Source organism: Peromyscus californicus, unplaced genomic scaffold (genome assembly GCF_007827085.1).
Source record: "Peromyscus californicus insignis strain IS unplaced genomic scaffold, ASM782708v3 Scaffold_7__1_contigs__length_154581171, whole genome shotgun sequence".
Classification (NCBI taxonomy): Eukaryota; Metazoa; Chordata; class Mammalia; order Rodentia; family Cricetidae; genus Peromyscus; species Peromyscus californicus.
In genome coordinates this window covers 119,139,858-119,159,941 of record NW_026294595.1, presented here as the reverse complement: position 1 = coordinate 119,159,941, position 20,084 = coordinate 119,139,858, and the positions used below count along the sequence as shown (strand labels likewise).

The 20,084-nt window shown below is 45.5% G+C and overlaps 1 protein-coding gene across 6 annotated transcripts; it reads right to left on the bottom strand.

Moving 5' to 3' along the window:
* Positions 1-301: 301 nt before the first annotated feature.
* On the bottom strand, positions 302-18,824 carry Znf133 (zinc finger protein 133). 6 transcript variants are annotated; one of them, XM_052724599.1, is made up of 6 exons: positions 18,532-18,824; positions 17,177-17,245; positions 13,039-13,090; positions 6,800-6,926; positions 5,109-5,204; positions 302-2,207 (listed from the first exon to the last, which is right to left on the bottom strand). In XM_052724599.1, the coding sequence occupies exons 4-6, from the start codon at positions 6,918-6,920 to the stop codon at positions 463-465; spliced, it is 1,962 nt and encodes a 653-aa protein (XP_052580559.1). In that variant the 5' UTR covers positions 6,921-6,926; positions 13,039-13,090; positions 17,177-17,245; positions 18,532-18,824; the 3' UTR covers positions 302-462. The 6 variants fall into 6 exon arrangements, with proteins under 6 accessions (XP_052580559.1, XP_052580558.1, XP_052580561.1 ...); XM_052724598.1 differs by having other exon boundaries at positions 17,177-18,824; XM_052724601.1 differs by lacking the exon at positions 13,039-13,090.
* Between the last annotated feature and the right edge of the window lie 1,260 nt (positions 18,825-20,084).

Here is a 20,084-nt window from a genome sequence, read left to right as displayed (position 1 = left end):
TTTTGGAGTGAATTTGGATGAAAAAGAAAATCACATTTCTTAGTAGGTATTTCTATTGGGTTTCCAATACTTTTAATGGAATTGCATTCCATTAGATAAAACCACATCCACAAAGTGGATTGAAGTATCAAAATGTTGTGGAATGACTGCCTTGATGTTCCCTGAAACCACCTGGTGTGGCCTTCAGAGCCTTGCAGGTGTGCCCTTGTCATCCAGGCAATGGATTTTTGTGAACAGTGAGTTCACGATACCTGAATGGTCCACTTCCCAAGAGAATGAGAATCACAGATCAGGTTGCAAATTTGTGAAGAAGCCAAGTTTACTAGACAAAAGGCCACACAACATGAGACTGGAAAGGAAGTAGGCTGAGTTACTGTCCATAGGTCTTAGGAAGTCCATTTTCCTACTTCATGGAAGTGTAAGAGTTTGGACAATGAAGCCTTTCTTTGAAAACCTTCATTTTCAAAGGGAACAGAAGGGGTCAGACAACTGCCCCAAATAGGCTTCAGAGTCAGGCTGCAGGGGCAGTTTGTGGTGGGCACATTTCATCTTCCTGTGTCTGCTAAGGTGAGACCTTTGCCTAAAGCCTTGCCCACAGGTCCTGCATGTGTAAGTCTCCTCCCTCTTGTGTGCCATCTGATGGAAGGTGAGGTGTGACTTCTGGACAAGGCTTTGACCACACTCTCTGCGCACACAAAGCTGCTCTTCGAAGTGTGCCCGCTTATGTGTGATGAGAGCTGACTTGTTGGTAAAACCCAGTCCGCACTGCCTGCACACGTACGGCTTCTCCCTTGAATGCTTCCTCTTGTGTCGGATGAGCCCAGCCTGGTGACTGAAGCCTCGCCCACAGTCTCGGCACACGTACGGCTTTTCTCCTGAGTGCATCCTCTGGTGTGCAGCGAGGTTGGACTTCTGGCTGAAGCCTCGTCCACATTCCTCACACACCACGGGCTTCTCCCCAGAGTGCGTCCTCTGGTGCCTGATGAGATTTGACTGCTGGCTGAAGCCTCGACCACAATCCTTGCACACAATAGGCTTCTCCCCTGAGTGGATGTTCTGGTGTCTGTTGAGGTGCGACTTCAAACTAAAGCCCCGTCCACACACCCCACATACGTATGGCTTCTCCCCAGTGTGCGTCCTCCTGTGAGAAATGAGAGTGGAATTCTGGCTAAAGCTGTGCCCACAGACACCACACACATAAGGCTTCTCCTTTGAGTGAATCCTCTGGTGATTGACAAGGGTGGTCCTCTGCCTGAAGCACCGCCCACACTCCTTGCAGGCATAAGGCTTTTCCCCTGAGTGCGTCCGTTGGTGGGAGATGAGGTTTGACCTGTCGCTGAAGCCAAGGCCGCAGTCACTGCACACAACGGTCTTCTCCTCCAAGTGTGTCCTCTGGTGTCTCACAACAGCTGATTTCTGGCTAAAGCCTTTGCCACACTCCCTGCACACATACGGCTTCTCCCCTGAATGTGTCCTCTGATGGATGATGAGGTTTGACTTCTGGCTAAAGCCTCGTCCACACTCACCGCACATGTAAGGCTTCTCCCCCGAGTGTGTCCTCTCATGAATGATGAGTGTTGACTTCCGGTTAAAACCTCGCCCACACTCCCTGCACACAACGGGTTTTTCCCCAGAGTGTGCCTTCTGGTGTCTGGCAAGGCTCTTCTTTAGACTGAAGCCCTTCTCACACACCCCACACACATATGGCTTCTCTCCTGAATGGACCCTCTGGTGACTAAGCAGGTTCGTCATCTTGCGGAAGCCCAGCCCACACTCTCCACAGTTGACCGTTCCAAATCCCAAGACTTCTATCCGCTTCAGCAACTTCTCGGGTTCTTCAGTGCTCCCAGCTTGAGCTGAACTGGCCTCCACCCCTACCCATCTGATGCCATTCCGAGAGCTGACTGGCTGCCTTTGGGGTGGCCTGCAGAGGGCTCCCAAACTCCTTTTCTTTGTCCTAGATAGAGGCCTGACACCCTCTCTCTCTCCACCTTCTGATTTCTCTCTGCAGGAGCTCTTATCAGAGACTCCCTGCTGCTTCTCCTGGGCCCCATGACAGAAGTCCCCTGGGTCAACGTGACTTGTTGCACATAGGCGTGTGAAGATCCACGGGGCGCGATCACTCAGCACATGCTGCACAGGGAGTTTCTGATTGGTGAGATCTGGAGGGCAGACAGGACCAGGGCAGAGTTCCCGCTTGGCCTGTGCTGCAGAGACAAGAATGAGTCAGAATGGAGTCCTTGCAGGGACAGCCCAAATAACCCTACCCAACCTAATGGTGACTGCACCTTGTCCTTGAGTGCCACCCCCCAAGACCTCCTCTACATGACTTCCTCCCTAGCCCATCACCATATCTCACACCTCCTACTCCATCTGGATAAGCACTATAGACGTGAGGCCACAAAAAGCACCACAATTAACAGATATGTGAATCAGGCCAATACACAAGGCTCCACACAGTTACTACTACAATTACCTTGGACTCACAACCACGCCAAGACAGAAACTACGTCCACTGTGTACTGTGCAGCTGTGCTTTTGACAGAGCTATTAACAAAACCCATGTGGAAACATCTCCTGATGTTCTGGAGGATGAAGTAGGCAGGCTGAGAAAGCATCATTCCAACTTTAGTGCAAGACAGCACAGGAGAAGAGTGGGTAGCCCAGATGGTGTTAGTGGGTCAAGGTGCTTGCCACCAAATCTGCACACGTTAGGAGAGAACTTAGTACCACGAGTTGTCCTCTGGCCTCTGTATGTGCACCACAGCATGTGAATGCCCCGCTCCAACCAACAAGTGTTTTAAAAAAGAGAAAGAATGGTTCAACAGAAAGTGCATGACACACTTGAACTAGGGTGTCCCCACTTGACAAACACCTTATCAGTGGACTACTTTGTGAGAATTTCTACAAGGCAGTAATCCCTCGGCAGGGAACAGCACAACCATAGCCTAGGTCCCCAGTACTGTAAAAGATGCCCTTTACTAACCTCTAAGTCCTGCTAATTTCCAGAATTAGTTTAAATAAAAATGACTCCAAGAATCAGTTCAAACAATAAACATGGGGGTTAGAAATAGAGCTGAATGGAGCTAGAGAGATGGCTCGGCGGTTAAGAGCACTGACTGCTCTTCCAGAGGACCCGAGTTCAATTTCCAGCACCCACATGACAGCTCACAACTGTCTGTAGCTCCAGTTCCAAGGGACCTGACACTCTCACAGAGACATGCAGGCAGGCAAAACACCAATGCACATGAAATAAAATAAATAAGTTATTTTTTTAAAAAGAGAAAGAAATATAGCTGAGTGATAGAGTGCTTGCCTAGCTCTCACAAGCCTTGGGTTGATCCCTAGAAACAGAGAGAGAGAGAGAGAGAGAGAGAGAGAGAGAGAGAGAGAGAGAGAGAGAGAGAGAGAGGCAAGCAGGCAGGCAGAAAACACAAGGGGATACTGAGGGGGAGAGGAAAGACTGGGAGGCTGAGGCAGGAGGATCAGGAGTTTGAGGCCTGATATCCACATCGAGTTTAAGGCCAGCTGGACCACATAGCAAGAGCATGTTTACAAAACCAAAACTACAGGACACACTGCCTAGGTGTCAACAGAACCAAAGACAACCCTGGACACAGGTCTAACAGCAGAGACAGTTTGTGACAAAGAAGGGCTAGGTCCTGAGAAGACTCAGCAACGAACATCAAATGACCACTGAAGTTGAAAAGAAACCAAAACAAAACCCAGAAAACATTTCTCTACGCTATACCTCTTGTTGTACTGTGTGATCGGTGCTGGTTCTGGTCAGCTGAAGGCACTCAATGACCAGCCAATTTGAGCAGTTAGTACAGATCTTACCGAATCTGCCTAGACACTCTTTTCCTGAGCCAATGCACAATCACAGTTATCAGAATTACTCTATTCTATACCAAATGCAGTTTTCAGTCATAAATGAATTAGCACAATCGGAACAACTGTCTTAATTATTAAAGTAACCACCCTTTCCTAGCATGAAAGTCTTTTACTCTTTCTACACAGCAGACTACTAAAGAAATATCTTCCCTTTTATCTTTCAGTGTTTCATAAGTAACTAGGTACAATTCTTTTTTAGTGAAATTTTTTATGTGTCTGAATGCTTTGTCTGCATATATGTATGTATGTGCACCACGTGTGTGCCTGGTGCCTGTGGAGTTCAGTGATTGTGAGCCACCATGTGGGTGCTGAGAACTGACCTGGGTCCTTAGCAAGGACAACTCCTAACTGCTGCGTCATCTCTCCAGCACCTGGGTACAATTCTTTCCCATCAGCGGCTCCACTGGTTGTCACTACAGGTGTGATTGACAGTCTGGGAGCCACTGATCCAACCTGATACCCATCCCTCCCCAGCCCCACTTCTATGGAACACCTGCCTAGGCAGCCAGCAGTGCCTCAGGCCTGTTTCTTGGGTGTATCCGAAGCCTGGCCCCTTTTACCAGCTTTGGTTTGTGTAATCTAAGGTGTTGTGCAACTCATATCATAGCTGAGTCTGGGTTTCTATTTATGGCCCTATTTATGGTCTTCTAACTTCTGTGGGTACACACAAAGTGGCTGGCTTTTATTTGCAGTCAACACAACTCAGAATTAAACTGGCCCCTTCAAAGAAAGTTCAACATTGTTTTAACATCTATATGGAGTGACAGGAAGACAAATTTCAATTTTCCACCGGATGATCTTTTCCACTGACTGTGAATCTGCTGTTATGTGTACACTCTGGACTATTTAGTCTCAGGACAAACGGAACACAAAATATGATCAGTTCAACGAATTAGTTTATAAAGTATCTGAAGTCTACAGGTGCTCCTGTATTTATAGTTTACACAGATTTAATCAATACTGATATAAGTTTAAATTTCAAAAACTCAGTCAGGCATGGTGGTGCATGACTTTAATCCCAGTACTCAGAAAGTAGAGGCAGGAGGCCAAAAGGCTTCAAGGAAAGAGAGACAAGAGACCCCAGGAATGCTCCTGCATGAAGACAGGGTGGCCCTATGGGTCAAATACTCAGTTCCTCATCTCTGCCTCTTCTCTTCAGCATCCTGGGCTGCTACCAGCCCTGTGCCCCATATGCCCAGGCCTTTCCCACTCACCTTGGCAGGCTACCTGTGGACATGTTCTCTCCTCTTGCCATGTCTCTTTCCCTTGCTCTAGCTGGGTGATGAGTTTTGGTTTTGAAAATGGAATTCCTGCTCACCAGAAAAGAAAACAGGATGGCTGTAGGTTAGGGTGTAGAAGGAATTCTGACTTGGCCTTTGGAATAGACTCAAAAGCAAAGACTGAGGGGGGAGCTGCAGGGGGCAGTGCCAAGGGTTAACAGTTACTGGAGATTATCGGGACAGTGAACTCAGAGGGGGATACACTGATTCTACTCCATGCTGGGAGATAAAACTAGTAAAGTGAATATTGACTCTCAAGCTGATTGGGTAGAGAAATGTCTAGATCAGTAAAGCGTACCGTTCCGACTGTCTATGAGGGGTTCCAGAGAGGATTCACTAGGAAGAAAGACCTGCCTTGAGAGGGGGTGGCATCACCCCATAGGCTGGGCCTTGAATAGAAGAGAGATGGAGGAAAGTCCACACATACAGGTTTACCCTCCTTCCTCTTTGCTTCCTAGTTGCCATGAAGTATACCGCTATGATCTATCAAGCCCCACTACCACAACACACTGAAACTGTGAGCTGAAATACATAAGTCCTCCTTCTGAGCATGGTGACACACGCCTTTAATCCCAACACTTGGGAGGCAGAGGCAGATGGACCTCTACAAATTTGAGGACAACCTAGTGTATGTAGTGAATTCTATGACAGTCGGTGGTATATAGTGAGACCCTGCCTGGTCTTTTCTGTGTCGAACACACAGATTGCAAGCCCAGCGCCACTTTGAGATCTTTGGCAGCAGTTAACTCTGCAGCTCACACACATTGAGCCTGTACGATAATGAGTATTCAGAGACAGGTAATACCTGGGGGGGGGGGGGGGCACTCACCAACCTAAGACAGAGCGCCTGTGTAGCCTGGGCAGGTGTCTCCATGATGGGTAAGATGACCTGCTGACTTCCCACGCAACCTAAGTCAGAAGCTCATTTTTTAGTAAAAGGGGGACCTGTAGGGTCCTGGCCCCTGTTTTGGGTAACTGTTGCCTTGCTTGCTGACCTTGACCTTGATATCCTCCCTATGCTAATTCCCTGCTGGGTTCCACCCTCCTAAATGCTTAAGGGAAGTTCCTTGTCTTTGTATCCTGCATAATGGACGTTAACAGCTTAGATGCAAGATTGTAAAACATTGGTAGCGAACTTCTGCCCTCCAGGGTTCTCCCATTGTGCTGTAAGCCTGTATTTAAGACCTTTTCCCTCCTTCAATAAACAGCATTTGGCATTAAAAAAAAAAAAAAAAACCAAGAAAAATAATTCCTTTAAGTTGTTTTCATGGGTGTTTATCACAAAAATGAAAAATCTGACACACCTGTCTTATTTAAAAGAAGTTAACTTAGGGAAAGAGAGAGCCCCCGACTGGAGGGAAAAGCCTAGAGATGCAGAGTACACATTCACTCCGGCTGACATTCAACTCCACAAAATCAGACTTCCCTAGGAAAGCAGAGAACAAAATGTCTTTACTCATGTCAAACAGGCCAAAAAGTAAGATGGCTGCTGCAAGTATTACCTAAACTTCTGTGGATATGTGCACTAATTGAGAACGTCAGTCCTGAGAGACACACGGCAGCCTAAACTTCTGTGGATGTATGCACTAATTGAGAACGTCAGTCCTGAGAGACACACGGCTTACCCAGAGAGACCAGGTTGCTGTAGTTCTCCAACATCACCTCTTTGTACAGGGACCTCTGAGCAGGGCTCAGCAGGCTCCACTCCTCCTGGGAGAAATCCACAGCCACATCTCTGAATGCCATGTGCACCTGTAACACAGAATGGTCCTGCTTGGCCCCAAGCCAGCCCTGATGTGGCACAGGGTGAGGGGCAGTGAGAGGGTACCCCAGTAGAGGCAGTGAGAAAGACTGCATCTGCTCTGGCTGCCACCCTGATGCCATATGATCTGAGACCTGTAAACGCCTGTATCTACCTAGTCAGTACCATTTATGAACCTAGAGATTCAAAGTTCTGGTAGGCTACTTTGTTCATGCAAAAAGTAAAACTGTAAGTCCTGAGAATTTTAAATCTAGCAGAAAAGTCAACACATAAAAATTCAACAACAAGCTGGGTGGTGGTGGTGGTGCGTGCCTTTAATCCCAGTCTCATCTCTGTGAATTTGAGGCCAGTCAGGTCTACAGAGCAAGTTCCAGGCCAGCCAGGGCTACACAGACAAACCTGTCTCAGGGGAAAAAAAAAAAAGTAAGGCCTAAGAGCCTTTCTGAGTTACTGGGTTTGTTTTTCAGTTTTCATTTGTGTAGATGCACGCATGTCTATGTGTATGTACATACATATAGGTGTACACAGAGGATGCACACAAAAGGCATCTGGTCTCCGGGACTAGAGTTACAAGCAGTGTAAGCCACCCTAAAGGTCCTCTGCAAGAGCAGTGCACTCTCCTCACCATGGCGCCACTCCTCCAGTCCCCAGACTTCCTAAGTTTTAAAAATTTAAAAGACCAAATAGTCTAACACATGACATTAATGTTGAAGCATCTGAAATTCATGCAGTTCCATAACACCAAAGCCTAAATAAGCCACAACTCAGCCCGAGCTGAGAGGCACAGAGGGGTGGTGAGGTATCTGAGCCGCAGTCCCCGAGTTTCAGGCCCATCTCTGTCATAAACCAATGCTTTGGCTTTCTCACATGGAAAACATGGCTAATGGCAATTAATAACAGACACAGGGGAGGGCTGGAGAGGTGGCTCAGCAGTTAAGAGCACTGGCTGCTCTTCCAGAGGACCTGAGTTCAATTCCCAGCAACCACATGGTGGCTCACTACCATCAGTAGTGAGATCTATGCCCTCTTCTGGCCTGCAGGCATACATGCAGGCAGAACACTGTATACATAATAAATAAATAAATCTTTTAAAAAATAATAATGATAGATATGGGAATAAAGTCTTTATGTGTATCTCAATACTGGTTACTTTTTATGTGCTTATGTACTTTTTATGTGCTCACTGGCTGGCAAGTGTGTATGCTAGGTATCCTTTAAAGGATCGTGGGTTACAGACTTGACCCCAGAAAGGCACTACTGGGAGGGAGCAGAACCTTTAAGAAGTGAGTCAGTGGGAACATGCCCTCAAAGAGAACTGAGACCATGGCCCATTTCACTTCTCTCTGGTCCCTGGTTCTCCATGTAAGCGGTTTTGCTCTCCCATTCACTCCCACAGCCATTTGCTGCCTTACTACAAGACCAAAGCCACCATAGACTAGAACCTTCCAAACCCTGAGCCAGAATGAAGCTTTTATTTGTAAGCCGATTACTTCAGGTATTGCACCACAGTGACAGAACACTAATATGTTGGTCACATTTGCATTTTCTTTGCAGAAATGCTGACACATACCATTTGAACACACTGAATCTTTTGTTATATGTTTTCTCTATATTCTTGACATTCCTTCTCAGTTCCGTAACTTACAAATAGGATTCTTTCCTTTTGATGAAAAATGTAAAGTTCTAATGAAGCCCAGTATTTCTATTTCTTTTGTCTGTGCTTTTGATACCATTTCCAAGAAATCACCAAGTCCAGTATCCCATGCACCTGTTTCCTTTCAGAGGTATACAGCGGGGCTCTCATACTGGGTCCTGACTCCCTCCCTTCCCTTGCACATGGTGCGAGCTAAGTGTTCACCTTCTCTTTTCTGACAGACCTTGTCTTTCCCACACTGGATGCTTTTGCACTCTTGCTGAAAACCATTTGACAACATGTGCCAGGGTTGACTTTGATGTCTTCTCTTCTGTCCATCGGTCTGTCTATACCAGGACTGAAGCTGGGATTAGAATAACTTTCTGGAAATTCACGAAATCTACAGCTGAAGTCCTTCAGCCTTGTTCTCTTTCATCCACAGCTGAAGTCCTTCCGCCTTGTTCTCTTTCATCCACAGAAGTCCTTCAGCATTGTTCTCTTTCATGATGGCTTCAGGTACTCAGAGTCCCTCAGATCCCACATGAACTTTAGGGTGAACTCTATTTCTGTAAAACAAAAGTCACTGAGCTTGTGATAGATGTTTCCGTTGAGCCTGAATGATGGTTTCAGAAGTTTTTCAATCCAGTAGCACATGGCACCTTTCCACTTATTTGTGACTTCTTTCATTTCCTTTTTCTTTTTTTACTCTTGTGGTACTGAAGATTGAAGTCAGATTCTCATAAATGCTGGTACTCTACCTCTGAGACACACCCCAAGCCCTATTTCTTTAATTCTTTCAGTGATGTTCTGTCGTTTTCATATCCGTGGCTAGTTCTAAGTATTTTACTCCTTTTGATGCATATAGAGTTGTTTTCTAATTCTCTTTTAGAATTGCTCACTGTTAGTCTACAGATATCAAACTGGTTCTGTGTGTTGTTGCTATAAATTAGTTCTAATAGGTGTGTTCAAGTGTGTGTACATGCATGTAATCTATAGGATCTTCAACATGTAAGATTACACCATTTCTAAAGAGGTAATTTTACTGTTTTCTTCTGAAATCAATGCTTTGTGTTTCTTTTTCACTGGCTAGAACTTCTGATATGCTGTTGATGCAAGTGCAAAAGTGGATATCCTTTGTTGTTGTTTTTTCAATCAGGATTTCTCTGTGTATCCCTGATTGTCCAAACTAGCTCTGTAGGCCAGAGTGGCCTTGAACTCAGAGATCTGCCTGCCTCTGCCTCCCAAGTACTGGAATTAAAGGTGTGTGTCATCACCGCCTGGCAAAAGTGGGCATCTTTTTCCTGTCCCTGTGCTATGGCTATCTAGCCTTTCATCTTGGCATACACACACTGTGAGACTTTCTCATATGGCCTCTCCTTTAAGTCTTTTTCATATAAAGATATTTAATTTGTCAAGTACATTTCTGCATCCAGCAGGAAGATCATGTGGCTTTTCCTTCAACTAACAATGTGATGTGTAACACTGATTTTTTTTAAAATGTTGAACCATCATCTTTACATCCCAACAATCGAGCCTTCCTAGAACACATCATTCTTTTAATGTGCTTTTCAATTCTGTTAGCATTTTCTTGAAGGTTTTTTTTCCCCCTTCCTTTTTCTCACTGTAACAAATCTGTAGTTTTCTTTTAGTGTCCTTGTCTGGTTTGGGCACCAAGAGTAATACTGACTTCAAAGAATAATTCATCCAGTTTTCCATATTTGGGGGAAAGTTTGAGGGCTGGCATTAGCTCTTCTTTAAGTGTTTGGTAGAATTTCCCGGTGAAGGCACCAGGTCACAGGCCCGTCTTGGTGAGCAGGGCTCAATGACCGAGTCACGTCTTAGTCGGGATGTCCATTGCTTCTCTAACCACTCTTCGAAGTCTGTTTCATTTGGTGGTGTCCAGTTTATAGTACTCTTATAATCCTTTTAATTTCTACCTCATTTTCCATTTCTTATTTGAATAATTCACATTTTAATATAGTTATAAATTTTGATGCCTTCTGGAGAACTTTAAGTTTGATTAATTTTCCTTTTTTTTGGGGGGGGGGTTGTTTTTAGACTTGCTATGTAGCCCAGGCTGGCCTAAAATTTAAAGCAAACCTCCTGCCTCAGCCCTCCAAGTACTGGAAACATTGGTATGCACCAATAAATCCAGCTTCCCTATTTCATTTGCTTTTACTCTAATATTTATTATTTTTGTTATCTATTACCTTTGGGTTAATACTTTAGTTTGTGTTCTAGCTCTCTCTACGTTGTTCCCCTAGACTCTTCTTTTTCCCTGTCTCTCTTTAAGGACAGGTTCTCATGTAGCCTAAGCTGGCTTCAAATCTGCTACGTACTTGAGAACGACTCTGAACTTCTGAGCTCTCTGCATCCCCACACAGGCTGGAGTTACAGGTTTGGGCCACCATACTTGGATTACGTGGTGCTGAGGATCAACCCAGGGCTACCTGCAGGCTAGAAAAACATTGTGTCAACTGAGCTGCATTCAAGGCCCTAGTTGTCTCCTCCTCCTCCTCTTCCTCTTTTTTTGCTTGTTTGTTTTTTTCCAGACAGGGTTAGTCTGTGTAACAGCCCTGGCTGTCCTGGAACTCACTTTGTAGACCAGGCTGGCCTCAACTTACAGAGATCCACCTGCTTCTGCCTCCCGAGTGCTGGGACTAAAGGCGTGTACCACCACCTCCTGGCCTCCTCATCTCCTTCTCAAATCTAAGCACTATGCTTAAAACTGTTGCTCAACATTGATTCCACCATATAATTTGTGTTTTTGTCTTCACTTGTCTCTAGAAGTTTCTGACTTCCTCTTTTACACATTGGTTTGGATATACTATTTAATTTCCAGGTATGTGAGGATTTTTTGGTTTTCCTTCTGCTGCTGGTTTATAGTTTTATTTCACTGTGGTGTATGACATATACCTTTCTAAGATTACTGGTAATCTGTGGTGCAATGTAATGCATATGGATGCTGAAAACTGTCCATATGCACTTGAGAGGGCAATATCCAGTTTCGTTGGGATGTCTGTTAGATCTAGTTGGTTTACTAGTTGGTTCATCTTTATGCACTGTGATCAAAGCAGAAACTACCAACCCGCTGCTTCCTGCCCTCGGAGATGGACAATGAGATATCGCTGATAGTCTCATTTAGGATCCCAGGTACTCAGGGTTGCTTTCTTCTTGCTCTTTTCCAAATAGTCTCTGAAGTCTGGTTTAATCCTTTCACTATCCTGTGTCCCGGTGTAGATGTCCCAGCCTGTCCCACCTTGTGCTGCTGAGCGCCTTGTCTGTTCATATTCATGCCACCCAGCAAATGTGAGGCCACTATTTCCTCAAATGCCTCTCCTCTTCCCCTTTTCATAATCCCACAATGGCCAGGAGTGGTGGCACACACCATTGGGACCCAGCACCTGGAGGCAAAGGCAAGTGGATCTCTATGAGTTTGAGGCCAATGTGGTCTACACAGAGAATTCCAGGTCAGCCAGGGCTATATAGTGAGTCCCTGTCTCAAAAAAAAAAAAAACAAAAAAAAAAAAAAAACAGAAAACAAACCTAAGACTGATGATAATGCCACCAGTATATATTGGTTTATTTGGTGTCCCAACAGATCCCTAAGTCTCTATTTTCTGTAATATTTTTCATGGTCCCCAAACTTAATTTCAGTGGTCCTATCTGCAATTCCGGTGACTCATTCCTGTTGCCTTTCAAATCTTTCTAACTTCCCAGTTCTTACGTAGTCACTTTAGCTGGCAGAGATGAGATCAGTAACAACCACCAGAACACATATCCTTGACACCTGGATAAAAGGCTCCCAGCAGCTATGTGCCAGCTGCTGCAGCAACATGGACACGGCTGCTGGCCATGAAGGGCAAGAGGACAGACAGCCACTACTCTATCAAGAGCTGAAAACCAACTGGCATGTCATTCACGTCTTCCCAATGGAATCTGTAGGCTGGAGCTAAACTCTTTCAAAATAGGTATGCTGACATATTCCAGCAATCCAATTGTTGTCGATGAGGGAGAGAGATGCCTGATTCTTCCAGTTCTTTACTGTGGGGTCACTCTCAGCCAACAGGAGGTTTGAAGATGAACGAAGGAATGTGCACACTGTTTCCCACTGAAGAACTGTGTGGTGTAGAGTTAATCACTAGGTAAATAACGGATACATAGACTAAGCACCAAGGGACGCTCAGTGGTGCCTGCAGGTGCGATCACTCAGACGGAACAGGCCCTGGACCCTGGTAAGCACCCACACGACATTCAGGACAAGAGAAGAGTCTGTCCATCCCACGACAGCTGGTATGAAGACAGGAGGCACTCACCACTATTCCCTCGGTTCTCTGGGACCCTGCAGCCACCTTCCCAGCCTCCCCAAAGGAGGATGGTATCTTGAAAGTACATATGGGTAAGGAAAACAGAAAGGAGAGGGTGTCAGGTGAAAATGCTTTCTCTAGAAGGAGTGTGAAGAAAGGTACCTTCTGGGAAACAGCAAGGTAAAGGGGCAACAAGCCAGGGGAATCCGGGTTCCTGCAAAGCAAAACAGATGAAAACAGATACCAGAGGACTTATAACCGCTCCCTCCTCGACAACCAAATATGGAAACCATATTTAAGCTTACAAAAGCATTTTCTCAAGCTAGGGTGGGGGAGATGGCCTCAAAAACACTAGGATGTGGCAGTTCAGGTTACAGAAATGCAGACATGTAAATAGGAATATGGTGATATTTGTGCTGAAATGTGATTTTATTTGTATGTTAATAAATAAAGTTGCCTGGGGGTCAGAGCTAATAGCAAGCCATAGCAGAAGCCAGGCGGTGGTGGCGTACACCTTTAATCCCGATCACATGACAGGCAGATCTCTGTGTGTTCAAGGATACAGCCAGCATGGAGACACATGCCTTTAATCTCAATACCAACCATAGAGACCTAGAGGTCTGTATAGACAGGCAGTGACGAGGAGGTCATGTGGTTTGGTTTACAACCAATAAGAAGGCAGAACAAGCCGGGCGGTGGTGGCGCACGCCTTTAATCCCAGCACTCGGGAGGCAGAGCCAGGCGGATCTCTGTGAGTTCGAGGCCACCCTGGGCTACCAAGTGAGTTCCAGGAAAGTCGCAAAGCTACACAGAGAAACCCTGTCTCGAAAAACCAAAAAAAAAAAAAAAAGAAGAAGGCAGAACAGTCAATAAAAGACAGACACACAGGAAGTAGGTCTCTTTCAGAGGGGAAGGACGGCAGCAAAGGGTAAGAAAGGGTTTTTTAGTAGTTTTTTAGCTACTGCTCTGACCTCTTGGACTTTTAACTCTGCATTTGGCTCTGTGTTTCTTATTTAATAAGACCATTACATCTACATAGGAATCTATTAAAATGCAAAGCAGAGGGGCTAAGAGCACTGTTTGTGCTTCCAGAGGACAGGGTTCGATTCCCAGCACCCACATGGCAGCTCCCAACCATCTGCAGTTCCAGGGGATCCGACGCCCTCTTCTGGTCTCCACAGGCACTGTAGAAATGTGGTGCACAGACATACGTACGAGCAGAACACCATACACATAAAATACAATATATCTCAAAAATCATTTTTTAAATTAAAATGTAAAGCAAAAAATGAGAATCCAAACAATTCAGCTAAAAATGACCTCATTCAAAGATATTGGGAAAGAAAAGAACCAAACAAAATCCTAACTCCAGCTTGAATTAAGTATCTTGAAACATACGAGAGAGCATCTAGAATCCAAATTTCAAAAACTAAGAAACTGAGAAATGGGCAGGTGAAATCTAGACACCAAGAAGATTTGACTAGACTTCTGAAAGAAAACACAGATAAAGCCTATTTGTAGGATTGCTTATGAAAAGTGAAGAATAAATTACAAGATATCCAAGAAAATAGATTGAAATAAAAATGACAGATATTTAAAAATGACCAGAAAAAATCCTGAAAGTACAAAAAAAAAAGAAAGAAAGAAAGAAAGATGCAAAAGGACTAGAGAGAAGGTGAGGAAAGAAAATGGACAAAGTATAATATTCATTATAGTTACTCTTTCTGTGATTTTGAGGACAGCCTGGTCTACATAGTGAGTTCTAGGACAGCCAGGACCATGCAGAGAGACCCTGTCTCCAAAGCAAAACCGAACAGATGACTGACCTGAATCAAATATGAAAGTAATATGAGACAGGTGAAAAAAGCTGCCTCAACTCCAAGACATCCACTAGAGAGCCCAGGAGTCTGGAAGAACACAGAGGACATTAAGCAAAAGAAACCAGCCTCCGATCAAGTTTTCAAAATCACAACTCTGTCACTGCACATTACAGGTGAGAATGGAAAATGGCATAGCCACAAAATCATACAGTGGCTCCTCACGAAAAGACAGTGTGCTCCACCATGCTACTCTGAACATATACACAACGAACAGAGAGCAGTAACTTGAGCAGGTACTGGTTCCCTGGTGTGTATAACAGTATCAGTCACACTGCTGAGGGACAGCTGGAGATTATACCAATAACCTGTGTCTCTTCCAACCTCCACTCACTGACTTAACCAGACATGTGTGAAGCCCATCACACTAGTTATTATTGTGGTATGTACAAAATGACAATGTTCTCTTTCCCCTGTCCATCCTAAATTCATTAATTAGAACTCTATAAGAACAGCTGTCCCATCTCCCTGTTTATTGAATTCAGTTTTTATTTATGTCTAGATGGGTTCTTATCTTTGGGATTATAATATAATATATTATCACTATGTTTTTCTCCTGTTCAAATTATCCCAGCTTTAAACCTTGGTTTTGAATTGCCTCTGCTTTAACTAATAAATGTGATTCAGGTAACACTGTACCATAAGCTTACATCTGAAGAACATTAGACAGCTTTCACTCTTGGGAATCCTAAGATACAATGTATTAAGTTCCAACTACTCTCCTGGAGAGAACACACCAAGACAGGGGGCCAGGTACAACATGCTACACGAAGAGGGTGAGACCAGGGGTCCTTGCTGACCCCAGTCTTCCTGTGAACCCACTAAAGCACCAAAGGTGTTGAGAGTATTATCTTGTATGGTTCAACATAAATGACCACAGTCTGGATGAATAGATGAATGAATAAGACATACAGTTTAACAAACATGGATACACACAGAAGAAAAGTAGTAACAGAAGTGGTGGGGCTCTGGAATTTTAAATAGAGTAATTAGAGAGAGCTCTAAAAGGTCACAGAGGATCTGAAGGGTGTGAGGGAGTAAATATCTCAGACAAGAGAACAGCCTGGGTAAAGGCTGCCAAAGTAAAGGAGCAATGGATGTGGCTGATGTGGTGCGTCAGAACAGAAGAGTGGAGATGAAGTCCAAACGTAAACATCTCATGGGGCAATGAGACCTAGCGCTGGGGGACACTGGTTTTAACTTTGATTAGGAGGAAAAGCCACTGGGAACGGGTTTTGTAAATGGATGACATAATTTGATTTTTAGCTGAAAAGATCCTTGTGGTTTCTGTACCAACGCGTCTTGGGGCAGGGTAAGAGACAAAGTGAAGAGGTCCAGAGACAACAATCTTCCATGGAAAATGGTGACCCAGACCACAGTGGGAGCGGCAGGGGTTAGAGGTCATTGGATTTCAGATGTGGCTACTGTAGACAGTAAAAACAAGAATCAAGGATGCCCCCAAGGTTGTGAGTCTGAGCAACCTAAAAAGGAGTCGCCAGGTCTCTGCTCCCCTTTAAAGAATTACCGGAACATAGTAGGGTGGAGCACAGCTGCAGAAGAGCAGGCTGGAGTCAGATCAGATCCCGGTGTGTGGAAATGAAAGAGCCTTACCCCAGTGTGCAAGTGACAAGCGGGCGGAAAATACAGTTCTCGGAATTAAGTGAGCACGTGTGGAACTAGAGGATTCCACAGCCAATCACAGAGAAAGTGAATCTGGAAAGAACAAAGGAGGAAGGCAAACTCAGCCAGCCAGCTAGAAGTTACAGCGGTTAAACCCAAACAAGCAAGGCCCAGAGAAACCGAAGGAAGGACATAGAAAGAGAAAGCCAGCTTGCTGAATTCCACATACTTCTCCTTTACCCGCCTTTCATCACAGATGTTATGACTGGAGAGAAAAAGAAAACAACAAAAATCAAACTCCATATGGACTGAATATTAAATCATATTAACAAGTTACACATGTTGTTGGGTGTAACAATGAAATTGTACACACTAAAGTTGTACATCTTTTAAAATAAAATTGTGTGTGTGTGTGTGTGTGTGTGTGTGTGTGTGTGTGCAGATGTCACTAGGTGTTAGAGATGCCTATTAAAGTAGGGTGCCAGGAAAATAACTGAAAATTCCTGGAAACTATTCCAGCAGGACAAACAGTAAATGAGGACAGACCCAGGCTGGCTCCTGACAAGCCCTCGGCTAACCAAATGCTGAGGTAGAATGCAGGGGAAATGATTGGAGGTGTAATAAGTGAGCACACCAGGCCTCGATATTCCCCGTGAAAACTGTCACCCTTAGAACAAGGTGATCTTCCTGGAGGAACCAGCTGGGGTTCTGATCCCCAGCGGGACACCATGAGATACAAGATGTTGAAAGAGAGCAACAGAAACCTACTCCTGATTCAGGATGCAAAAATGAATGACACTCACCTGACACTGGGCAGTCAGGAACCCAAAAGCATTCTCCCCAGCAGGAGGTACTGTAGGCAGCCAGGGGTCCTGGGAAGCACAAGAACAAAATAAACAAAAAACAAACAAACAAACAAAAGGTTCAGCAAAGTCCTTGGAAATCCTCAAGCTCCAGCAGGGCACTGCACCTCTTCTTCCTTAAAGGCATTAGGAATGGACCTGCCTCGGAAGACAAGATGAGGAGAATTGTGGGTACTTCCTAGAAAGCGAGCTGGGATGGAGCCTAAGAACTCAGCCTTCCCTGGCATGCTGCTGATGGGAGGTGTAAGATAATCCTCTCTGCCAGTAGTAATGAAAGTCAGTACTTACTGGACACTTAGAACATTCCAGAGACTGTTCCAGGCAGTCTTCATGCTAGCCTTACAACAACTCAGGGGAGCTGTTACTATCATTTTACACATGAGACTGGAGACTCGATGAGATCAGGCCCTTGCCAAGGTGACAAAACTGTGAAGTGACAGCTTGTGAAATCACGGCTGTGAAGACCAGAGTCTGTAGGGTTGTAAGGATTCTTAGTGTGTTCACTTTGAGATGAATCCTGGTTAGCCACAAGATGGCAAGTGTTGGGTCTGGGTGACAGGTCTTTGGAGTTTTATATCTTTCCGGCTGTTTGAAATGTCTCCTTAACAAAACAGTAAAATGCAATTTAAAAGTGCTTGCAGTCACTAAGTCTTTGGATGCTTTAAAAAAAACTTGAGGAATGGGTCCCAGTTTGACCCCCTCCTCTCCAAAGCCCTAACTTGGAGTGGGGAACACTGAACTGAGACCCTAAGAATGGGTCAACACAGCCACCTGACACTCAGTGAAATCTGGACTTATTTGGCTGGGTCAGGGGGCCCTGACCACATTCCAGCAAAGTTGAGGAGTGGTAGGACCCAAAGACCACCAGCTCCCCAAAACAACAAAAAAACTCCAGAGGCACATAGACCTAGACCGTCCCACCCCAACACCTAGTAAATATCACACCCCTAAAAGTCTCCTCACTTAAGCCGCACCTTCGTGAGCACTTAGAGCATGAGCGAGCTCCTCTTACAATACCGCGATTTCAACCAACGCTGAACCTGTCCCCACCCGCAACAATCCTAACACAGAAAGGCCAAGCCTTGCACCCACATAACACTGGGGTTCACAGCTGAGGCTCACACCACTCCCTCAGAGGTGCGTGCCCACACCCCCAAGATAACACACCCGTGCCTGCGCGTCCCCTCAGCTCCCAGATTCCAGCACTACTGCCCAGTGCCCAGGCTAGACCTTAGACCAGCCCTGCAGGATCTTCCTCTCGGTCCAGAACAGAGCCCCGCGGGAGAGGCACTCACCAACGCCACCAAAGAACAAGGGGCTGCTCCGGCCACCAGCTGAGGAGTGACCCCCACCCTACCCCACAGGCGCCGGGACTACATCACCCAGGATCCTCCAGGCGCAGGAACCACGCCTCCCAGCATGCCCCGCGCCACCCACTAGCTTGGACCGCCCGCAGCTCCCATTGTCCTCCGATCGGTCCGTTTCTGGCTGAGTGCTACGCTTAGCTGGAGTGTGAGCGCTGCGGCACCTAGAGGCCTTATCCTCCTTCCAAAGACCACGTTCCTAAATCGTAGTCATTCTCCGCTCAGCGCCTCTGCCCGAGGAACTACACTCCCCAGTGATCCCTGCAGCGATTTCCGCATCCGGTGCCATCTGCCACCCCTCTACGCCCCTGCCCCATACACACACAAGTACACCCGCGAGGGGAAATGGCGCCCCAGAGATGCTTCTTGGTTATTCAGTGGAGGAGCAGAATTCTTTGGTGTCTCTCAGTACCTGCTGTGGGGCTGGGAACCTGCGAGGGTTTGAAGCCAGGACCATGTATATTTTAGGCAAAAGCTCTAAGAGTGAGCTGTATTCTCTGTCCTCATTTTACTTTTTTCTTTTGAAACATTTAAGTTGCCCAGGCAAGACCTAGAAGAACCCTAATACAGAAGGGCTTGTGTAACCAGGGGTTTTAAATCCTGAGATTCTTGTAGTTACTAAATCTTTGGATGCTTTGAAAAATTTAAAGTGTGTCCCAGCTTGACTGCCTCCTCTCCAAAGCCCAGGAGACAATAAACTGAGACCCTAAGACTGGGCCAGCATGGCTACTTCACACCCAATAAAAGCTGGTGGTCACTCCCCCGTATTCCTCAGGCTGGCTGTGAACTTGTGGTCCTCTTGCGTCAGCCTTGAGTAGCTGTGAGTACGGTCCTATACCACCAGCTCTCATTCTGAGCCTTGGACAATCGCAGCAGAATGGGCAGAGCTGTGCACAGCATAGCAGGTTTTCATTACGCATGAATAGGTTAGATAGGACTTACAGAAACTTCACCTTATCCCCCAGCTTACCTCTCCCTCGTGATCTCATAAGCTCTTTTGATAGTGCATGCTTTGCTTAAAAAACATGCCACAAAGTGGGTAAATTTTTACAATCATATATAGGGCTAGAGAGATGGCTCAGCAGTTAAACATGTGTACTGTTCTTGAAGAGGACTGGAATTTGGTCCACGGCACCAAGAGCAGACAGATTGCGACCACTTGCAGCTCCGGGGGACTGTGACACACCTCTGCCCTCCTGTGCACATGCACACGAGACACACACACACACACACACACACACACACACACACACACACACACAATTTTTATATGTCAAAATGGTTATTTTTAATTGGAAAAGTACTTTTTCATAAACTTTAGTTCCTTAAGTTACAAGATCTATTTTGTATTGTTTTGTTTGCGACAGGGCCTCACTATGCAGCCCAGGCTGACACAGTAATTGAGATCTTCCTGCCTCAGCCTTCTGAGTGCTGGGACTACATAGGCCTGCTGCATCCATCTACTTTAGATCATTTCTTTGGAA

Excerpts from the sequence above, each read along its gene's own strand:
- Znf133 (XM_052724596.1), bottom strand. The coding sequence starts at position 10,980 with ATGGTGGCCCAAACCTGTAACTCCAGCCTGTGTGGGGATGCAGAGAGC. Across the intron at positions 6,927-10,908 it reads AAGTTCAGAGTCGTTCTCAA|GTGCACATGGCATTCAGAGA; the intron begins GTACGTAGCAGA and ends TCTGTGTTACAG. Across the intron at positions 5,205-6,799 it reads CAGCAACCTGGTCTCTCTGG|GAATTCCATTTTCAAAACCA; the intron begins GTAAGCCGTGTG and ends TCTGGTGAGCAG.